This window comes from Mytilus edulis, chromosome 1 (genome assembly GCF_963676685.1).
Source record: "Mytilus edulis chromosome 1, xbMytEdul2.2, whole genome shotgun sequence".
NCBI lineage: Eukaryota > Metazoa > Mollusca > Bivalvia > Mytilida > Mytilidae > Mytilus > Mytilus edulis.
The window spans coordinates 114,977,973-114,988,360 of NC_092344.1; the positions used below are offsets into that span (position 1 = coordinate 114,977,973).

At 33.1% G+C, this 10,388-nt stretch overlaps 1 protein-coding gene across 1 annotated transcript; it reads right to left on the minus strand.

Annotated features, from left to right (window-relative positions):
* Nucleotides 1-724: 724 nt before the first annotated feature.
* LOC139501133 (protein dbl-1-like) lies at nt 725-10,000 on the minus strand. Its single transcript, XM_071290118.1, has 3 exons — nt 9,470-10,000; nt 3,517-3,660; nt 725-1,424 (listed from the first exon to the last, which is right to left on the minus strand). Exons 1-3 carry the CDS (start codon nt 9,702-9,704, stop codon nt 832-834), a joined length of 972 nt encoding a protein of 323 aa, XP_071146219.1. The 5' UTR covers nt 9,705-10,000; the 3' UTR covers nt 725-831.
* Between the last annotated feature and the right edge of the window lie 388 nt (nt 10,001-10,388).

Sequence of the window (10,388 nt, forward strand, 5' to 3'; positions counted from 1 at the left end):
GGAGAAAGTGAGAGAAGTGTACAAATGCATGCAGTGACTGATATGAACAAAAATAGGTAATTTTAAAATTTCAATTCATACCAAACCAAGCAAAATTGATGTATATCATAGTTTTAAAATAGTGCCACGATGTTCAGAGGATATTGCGAAGTTTTGTTCAATGTCTCTTAAACATGTATCTAACTATTATTATCAACATTTAAAGGGGATTATATATAATGCGATCCCAATGATATATTTCCATATTAGATACATTTTTTGCTCAGGTAGATTAATCAATGAGCGATAGATTTCTCTTGGAAGATATTTAAAGGTCACACAGAGAACAATATCGGTTGTATTTGTTCAATGGGACAATAGAACAGCAAAAAGTTTAAATGGACAGGTAACTAACTATCAGGTGAATCTGTGGAAAGGTATAATTAATAACTTAAACATGGTTTAAACGAATAGCAGAAATCGCCAACTCACTATCACATGTTTTCGGTTAGTTCGAGTCTATTTAACACCCAATTACCCACCAAACACACGACGTAATTTGAAGGTCAGATTGTACACATCTGAGGAGCTAAACATTTCTTACATTATTTTTTTTCCTCAACCTGGTTTTTGTGTTTATATATGACTGTAAACAAGTAATTGGTGAAGAAAAATCATACTAGGGATGCACTTATCATTCAGAATTTACACGCTCATTCAGTGTTTGCCTAGTAGAATCATGTAAAATAATTGATCGACTTTATTTAAATCCAAACATATCATCTACATACACAAAGTGGAAACGACTGTAACATATGAAGATGATGCATGTGTTCTAAATAGCTTGCTGATTTAGCGACATCCACATCTTGTGGCCCTCATCATTGGTAATAATTTCATAACTAAAATTCTATTTTTTGATAAATATATGACACTTATGTCATCATATTCAATAGGCGTACAACAAGCCCTAGGAATGGAAGTGATTTCAAAATTTGAGTTAAAGTGGAAATAGTTCTTGATAATTGCATGTTGACTTGCATTGTAATAACCGTCTTCAAATGGTGTAGGACATATTCCAGAGCATACGTTTGCTTCATAAGAATGTGGTTGCCACAACCACGTGTCCCATCCCAAATCTTTAAAATTGACAATCCAGGGTCTCAATCCACATATGTTTGAAAAAGATGTATAATTGAGGGTACTAGAATAATTGTCAAGTGGATGTCCTTCTGATCTTTTCCTTCGTTTGTGTGTTTTCTTTGACCTTTCAAGGTGAGAAACTTGAGACGGACTAAAGTTTTCAAACACAGCCAGTATTGGATCAATTTGAACGTTTGGTAAGTTGTCTGTGAAGACCTTAAGATTAATGGTCTCACTTGTTCCACCAATGAACTCTGTGACATCTGCAATAAATCCAAGGCTTGTATAGTCTGCTTCTATTCCTGGAAGGTCAAACAAAAATGTGATTATCAACTAAAACTACAGACAGATTGGTGGAACAGAAAAGTGGGACTGTACTTACTTTACTCGGGGTGGTAAATAGAAACTAGTACAACTGAGACACTCGGAATACAATGGACTAATCTGGTTCATGAAACTAGTACAAATGAAAGACACTCGGAATACAATGGCCTAATCTGGTTCATAAAACTAGTACAAATGAAAGACACTCGGAATACAATGGACTAATCTGGTTCATGAAATTAATACAAATGAAAGACACTCGGAATACAATGGACTAATCTGGTTCATGAAACTAGTCAAATGAAAGACACTCGGAATACAATGGACTAATCTGGTTCATGAAACTTTAACATTGATGAAAGGAAATTCAAAAGTCTAAGTGTTAGTCACATTGAAGAAGCTATGATTAATAGTCACATATATTTTTTTTAAATAAAGCAATGTTCGCGAAAGTATGATAATCACGAGAATGTATTAGGTTAATAGTAGTATAGATAATCTAATATTTAATAAGAGAAATAACTTTTGAGTCTCTGCAAATTTTGCAATACACACACACTCACACAATTTTTTTGAAGATCTTACTTTGCTTAACATTATTGCTGTTTAAAGTTTATCTCTATCTATAATAGTATTCAGGATAATAACCAAATACTTCAAAATTTCCTGAAAATTACCATTTTAGTGGCAGCAACCCAACAATGGGTTGTTTGATCCGTCTGAAAATTTCAGGGCTGATAGATTTTGACCTATTGGACATTTTTAGCCGATGTCAGATTTCTCGTAATGCTTTATTTTTGTTTAGATATAAGCCGAAAACTGCATTTGACCCCTATTTTCTATGTTAGGCCATGGCGGTCATTATTGTGGATGGATTAAAATGTTGGATGCAATTTATAAAGTAGATACCCTTAGGAACATTCAGTTAAAAAATTTGAAGGTATTTGGCCAAGTTTTTTCAGAGAAGATTCTTGAAGTTGTTTACGACGACGACGACGGACGCCAAGTGCTGGCATAAGCTCACATGGGGCCCTTTGAGCCCCGGTGAGTTAAAAAAGAAGATGTGGTATGATTGCCAATGATACAACTCATTACAAGAGACCAAATGACACAGAAATTGACAACTATAGGTCATCGTACTGCCTTCAACAATGAGCAAAGCTCATATTGCTTAGTCGGCAATAATAGATCCCGAAATGACAAATGTTGAACTAGTCAAACGAGAAAACTTGATTTGTATAGTTTGTTCTCATGTCGTACTGTTACATCACTGTCCCAGGTAATGTGGAGTGTTTGGAACAGACAAAAATGTTTAACCCAGCCACATTTTGCATGTATGTGTTGGTCCGAAATCAGGAGCCTGTTTTCAGTGGTTGTCATATCATATAGTTTTATATTGTTTATTGTCTTGTACATAAATCAGACCATTTGTTTTCTCGTCTAAATAATGTTACATTTGCCATATGATTTCGAGGCCTTTCATATCTTACAAAGTTGTTAACTTCTATGTCAGTTGGTCTCTGGTAGAGAGTTGTAAATAATACAACATCTCTTTATTTTTATAATTGGTTGGTAGTTGTCTCATTATAGCATTTATCACATATACTTTATAACAAACCTTACCTAACAATAATTTTTGTTAGCTATTATTCGTGTGTTTCTCTGTCCTATATGTTCTCCCATTTATTTGTATTTTAGTCATGTCATGTAATGTAGTCATTTTAATGTTATATTTAACATTGTCATAAACGCGGGAGGTTTGGCATGCCACAAAACCAGGTTCAACCCACTATTTTTTTTTTCTTTCTTAAAATGTCCTGTTCCAAGTCAGGAAAATGGCCACTGTTATATCATAGTTCGTTTCTGTGTGTGTTACAGTTTAATGTTGTGTTTCTGTTGTGTCGTAGTTCTCTGATTTTTGATGCGTTTCCCGCAGTTTTAGTTTGTAACCCGGATTTGTTTTTTTCTCAATCGATTTATGAATTTCGAACATCGATATACTACTAGCCATTATTTAAAGCCTCCATTGGGTTTTTAGTACTTTATACTAAATTTTCTACAATAACTTACTTATATTTCTGTAATATATTTGGACAGTTGTTCTCGGTAAATGATTGCTGATAACAAGATGAGCAGCTGTAGTATTACCATGGAGTACTTCAGACAAGTTAAAAGTTAACGTCTTTTCTTCGCCATTGTCTCTGGGCTTTTCATCTGCAATATAAACATATAATATATTAGTATACATAACTACTCTAAATATCAGCACAACAATGTTATATCTGCAAATATGCAGAAGCAATTTTTTCTTCTTCCAACGCCGGGATTTGAACTCTTCTGACATACATACATGCATGCACACAGCACGAGAGGTACTAGAACATTTGTAGGTTCATAATGCTTTATTGTCCATATTTTAATATATTTTAAATCTAATTCTAAAGAATCTTATAAGTGAGGACTTTGCTTTAGAAAAAAAGTAGTCGCAGAGGCAAACATGACATGTATATTTAAACTTTATGTAAGTGTAATAAGGTCCCTCATCTCGTATTGTCCTATACTGTTCATTTCCTGTCCTGTCTGTCTGTCTGTCTATCTGTCAGTCAACAATTTTTGTAATCGCCAAAAAAAGTATGCATAGCAGGTCAATGACATTTTGCAGTCTTATAAAAAAAATTAACACAATGCTTACAGTATCTGAGAAACGGACATAACCAAGAAAACTTAACATCGTCAAGGGAACAATTACAATTTATAAGAACCCTGGCAGACGTACGAGTAGTGCTATTGGTTAAAGTATGTAAAAAAAACCCGGATTAAACCCCAAAAAACTAATATCGATCATTGGTCCAAGACAAGAGACCAAGGTGAACCCTGCCTGAACGACATGTACACTTAATAATCATTTCATACACCAAATATTGCATGTTTATCTGTTATAGCTTAAAGAATCTGAGAAACGGACTTGACCCCCAACCTTGACATTGATGACGGAACCATAAAATGGTGTCAAAGTTAAATAAACCTTGACTGACGGACAAACAAACCTTGCAATGATGTCAATAGCCAAATACAGATAAAATTGCCTTATTACTCATAAGTGAGAAAATCGCTTGAGTACGTTTTTTTAGCAGTTGGTGAACCATGAAAAACGAAGTTAATGACATTTGGCCAGACACCAGAACATAATCCATCTGCATACATTGCACACAATGTGAATAAGTCATGGTCTTCACCTACTTTTGCTGTTATCTATGTTTTCAGTGTGTTAGGGGAATGTAACAAAAAATATGTTCCGGCGTGACATTTGTTCCGCTGGAACAAATTTCATAGGAAATATGTTCCGCCGGAACTTATATCACAGAAAATATGTTCCAGCACTGTAAAATTTGTTCCGGAACTAATTTTTTGACCAAATATGAAATAAGTTCCGGAACAAATATCATAGCTCCATGAATTTTGTTCCAGTTAATATTAAAAGTTTTAAATAAGTTCCTGTGATATTAGTTTAAGACCAATATGTACATATTTCAAAGAAATCAATGAATAAATTCTTCTCAAACCTATTTTCACTGAAATAAGTACCTTTGGGTGCAATCAACAGTTTTTTACGTGACGTCATTCTGTAACAGGGCATGTAATAGTGGACCCATCATGCAGAAGTCAGATATTCATAGTTATATAGATATCTATACATCAATGGAAAGATAATTCTATGAACTTTCTGAATAAATAATAAAAAATCCAACATCTCTTGTTTAAACATGCAAATTGGTACAAGTTATCAGCTGGAAATTAGGCATTTTCCCCCTAAAAAACCTTAAAAACAGACCACCTTTGGACACGCGGATCAGTAACCTGTGCATATATTTGAGATTTCTTATAATATGCATTTCGAAGAGCTTATCCGGCTGATTTAAGAAAATGTAGTTTCAGCCTACGTTCGCCTGCTCCGAAAGGAGCTATCTTACCTGACAAATCAAAGTGCTTTTTGCAACAGGTGAAAATCAGCTGTTTATGGAGTTGCCTCCCATATAGTAGGAAGTCACAAAAACATTTTTTTTTTTTTAAATCTTGACAAAAGTGGCATTTTAATTGAACTTCAATATATGTTTTTCACATTGAACATAAAAAACAATCAACTTTTTCATTTAGTGGTATATAAATAGCAGGGAATTCCATCAGTATGTAAATCTCACTGGGGAAATACCCCTAGTTTTTAGTACGAAACTGTTTATAGCACCCTTTGCAACATATTGCACAGCGAAACATTTTCTTGTTACACTTAAATTATAAAGCAAGCTTAATGCTGCACTGAGTGTGCTGGCATGGGATACATGTGCAATTGTAGGCATGACTGTAAAGTTCTACAGGATAAAGTGATAGTAATTTATCATAATTTGTATCTATGTTTTATGTGGTATTCCTCCTAGGTTCCTGTTAAATGTCATGGCCCTGTTTCTAGTCATACATGTCCTCGTCATGGAACAGTTTCAAAAGAGTGTGTCTTTTGTTTCTTCGAGTCTTTTGGAATCATTAATCAGTTATTTTGTCCTTCTCAAATTTGTTCATATGTTCATGTTCATCTTTGACTTTATTTTTTTCTGAAAGATTTTTGTTCATCCTACTCTTTTCTGGCTCAAAGTGGGACTGTCATTTTGATATTTTTTACGTTCATAATTAAACATTTGATACAGTCCACACTGAGATTCTTATTGGATGATTTACATTTTTCATTTATTATATTATCAATATATTATACTTATTTTTATAATGCACTTGAATGATAACTTTAAACTCATTGATGACAAATGTTCAGTATATAAGATAACCTGTTTAACCAGTGGAACATATTTCACAGACTAGGAACTTATTTTACCAGGTGAGGAACAAATTTCACAAACCCAGAACTTATTTCTCCAGCTAAGGAACAAATCTCATAAATCTGGAACCTATTTCACTAGGTAAGAACAAATTTCACCAACCCGGTACTTATTTCACCAGGTAAAGTGTGGAACTTATTTCATAGAGATGGAACAAATTATATTGAAATTATCTATGAAAAAAGTTCTCCCAGAACATATTTCCTGTGATATTAGTTCCACTGGAACTTTTTTCACAGGAACAAATTTTGGCTCACACATGTAAATGCACATAATACATTCACAGTTAATGAAATAAATGTTTGTATCAACGAGTCGAAACACAAATTTATTGAATTAACAAATGATAAAGAAGATATTTTTTTTTTTTTTGCATTGCTTGATGATTTGTCCCTTAATTCTCAATACTCTATTTTGAACAAGTTCTTAATTTAAAATTGAGAATGGAAATGGGGAATGTGTCAAAGAGACAACAACCCGACCAAATAAAAAACAACAGCAGAGGGTCACCAACAGGTCTTCTATGTAGCGAGAAATTCCCGCACCCGGAGGCGTCCTTCAGCTGGCCCCTAAACAAATATATACTAGTCCAGTGATAATGAACGCCATACTAATTTCCAAATTGTACACAAGAAAAAACTAAAATTAAAATAATACAAGACTAACAAAGGCCAGAGGCTCCTGACTTGGGACAGGCGCAAAAATGCGGCGGGGTTAAACATGTTTGTGAGATCTCAACCCTCCCCCTATACCTCTAACCAATGTAGAAAAGTAAACGCATAACAATACGCACATTAAAATTCAGTTCAAGAGAAGTCCGAGTCTGATGTCAGAAGATGTAACCAAAGAAAATAAACAAAATGACAATAATACATAAAAAACAACAGACTACTAGCAGTTAACTGACATGCCAGCTCCAGACTTCAATTAAACTGACTGAAAGATTATGATTTCATCATATGAACATCAGGCACAATCCTTCCCGTTAGGGGTTTAGTATCATACCATCATAACATATATGATAACCCGTGTCATGCCAACAACTGTTTTTAGAATAAATGTGTTTAGTTCCGATGCAAAGACCTTATCAGTGACTCAATATTAACGCCAAAATATGCAATCTTTAATGACTTGACAACAGTATCGTAATTATATCCCTTCTTAATAAGTCTATTCAAAGGTTTTGTAAGTTTCTGAGGTGAATACTGACACCTTTGTGCTTTATAAAGAATATTTCCATAAAAAATTGGATGTGAAATACCTGAACGTATTAGAAGTCTGCATGTTGAGCTATATTTACGAATGATGTCTTTATACCGATGATAAAATTTAGTAAATATTTTGACTAGTTTGTGATATCGAAAACCCTGGTGTAATAATTTTTCAGTAATACATAAATTTCTCTCGTTAAAATCTAAAACATTGTTACATACACGAGCGAATCGTACAAGTTGAGATATATAAACACCATAAGATGGTGACAAGGGAACGTCACCATCTAAAAACGGATAATTAACGATAGGAAATGAAAAATCATCCCTTTTATCATAAATTTTAGTATTCAGCTTTCCATTAGTGATATAGATATCAAGATCGAGAAAAGGGCAGTGGTCATTGTTAGTATTAGCTTTATTTAAAGTAAGTTCAACAGGATAAATTTCATTAATATACATACTGAAGTCGTCATTATTGAGAGCCAAAATATCATCCAAATATCTAAAAGTATTATTAAATTTGTTTATCAGATGTTGTTTCGATGGATCTTTGCTTATTTTTGTCATAAATTGTAACTCATAACAATAAAAAAACAGGTCCGCAATAAGTGGTGCACAGTTAGTCCCCATTGGAATTCCGATAATCTGACGGATATACGGAATCCCCAAAGCGAACAAAAATGTTATCTAGTAAAAATTCAAGGGCATATATAGTATCAAAGCATGTCCAATTAATTTTTTGTTTATTGCTACTAAAAAATGACCTAAAAGAGTTTGCAAATTTTGTAAAAACCCAGGATGGGTTAGAAAGTTATCAAAATCTGAAAAACCAAAGGGCTAATGTAAATTTATGAATGGATAAACTGAGTGAAATAAAAAAAAAAATCATAAACTTTCCTGTGGATACCCTATTTTGATGCAAGTATGGTAAAATTCACGATGGTGGTAAATTTTATTCTTATTTTAAAAACTTTCACCACAGAGTGAATGTTGCGTTAAATGGAAGAAAACTATATAAGTTCAATTATAAGTAGATACGGAAAACAGAATTAAATATTTTTCTAAATTTTCATCGGGATACCATCTTTTAGATCATAAACAAGCTTCTGTCCAAGTTTGGCAAAAATCCACTAGTTTAGGAGACTTATTTAAATTTAACAAACTTTTACAAAGCGGTCCTACATTCCGTCGTCGTCGGCGGTGGCGTCCACAAATAAAGTTCACTTTATTATCTAAAGATTTTTTTCTTCAATTCTAATATTTTCCCCCCATTTTTGTAGAGTCTGCGACTTTTGTCGCAATTACCGATTGTAAGAAGCTTTTGTCCAAGTTTTGTAAAAATCCAGGATGGTTTATGAATCTAATAAAAAAAAATAAAAACTGCAGACTGTATGTAATGTTGACTGGAATAAAAACTAAGTTCATTTATAAGTAATAAACGAAAACAGGAAATTTTTTTTGTATATAAAATTTCCTTTTAGATACTGCTCTTCATCATAAGCAAGCTTCTGTCCAAGTCTGATACAAATCCAGGATAGTTTAAGAAAGTTTTTAAATCTTTTAAAACTTTAACCACAGAGTGAATGTCATATTAACTAGCAGAAAAACTAAGTTCATTTATAAGTAAAAACAGGATAAACATGATTTTCTTTTTGCTAAATTTTCTTATGGATATCATACTATCTGATTATCACAAGCTTATGTCATAGTTTAGTAGAAATCCAGGATAGTTTAAGAAAGTTATTAAATTGAAAAAAAAACTTAACCAAAGAGTGCATATTTGTGGACGCCACCGACGACGGAATGTATGATCGCTATGCTCGCTTTTGCGACAAAACGCAGGCTCGACGAAAATCAAGCTAACACGAAGTTTTGTTGGAATTAAGTTTGATAATATCATGACAATCAAACATGCATTTTACTTACCTTCTTCTGGTATTAATATTCTGACTTTTCCTGACGGTTGTGCGTTGTCGCTACTGTCTAAATTGTCCATTCTCTCGAACACATTTAGTACGTATGGTGTGAGAAATCGTTCTTTCAGTTGACTATTATCAGAAGAATCGTTAGCCGAATCATTCTTTATTTCTAGCAAGGATTGTGCTTCATTTCCAAACGCAGATACCGCAATCCTACATAACAATAATATTTCAACAAACATGTTCACCTTATTGTTGTTACCGACTCGAATTTCAACACAAATTGCATCAGCATCTTTTTGTCAATGTAAGGAGTTCCCATATATATTAATATTAATATCTCCAACCTCTTAAACTTTAAGAAGCCTATAAGAATCTTATATTTCTACTTTTTTTACTACTAATTTAATCCGGTTCTTATTTTACAATGTCTTGCGTGCAGAACAATCAACTGTTAAAACAGTAGTGCAGCATTGGTGAACCTATCCAGTGATGAACGTGACAATATATGGGTCGATTAATTGATTGATGTAAGTGTATACTTATATAATGCTTAATTCGATTTTGTTAAGTACACGAATCCTGTTTTTAAAAAAGTATATGTTCCGATATTGTTTGAAAAAGAGGCTCCGGAGAACATGATTCACTCATCTGTTAAAATATGCCATTTGATTTTTATTTCAAAATTTATTGCAATCAGTAAGTTTTGATTATTTGTAGATCTTAGTGGTATTTTTGTAAACGTATTGAGCAATAACTCATTTTCGAGATATTGAAGAGTTCAACTATGATAACTTATTAGTAGATTTATTTTGCCATTGATTCTATTAAAACAAGAGTGCACTTGCCATATACTGTTTCTATAAAAACTAAATTGCACACGCTGTAATGTCTCGCCTTTTTTACTTATTATTGATATTGCATAT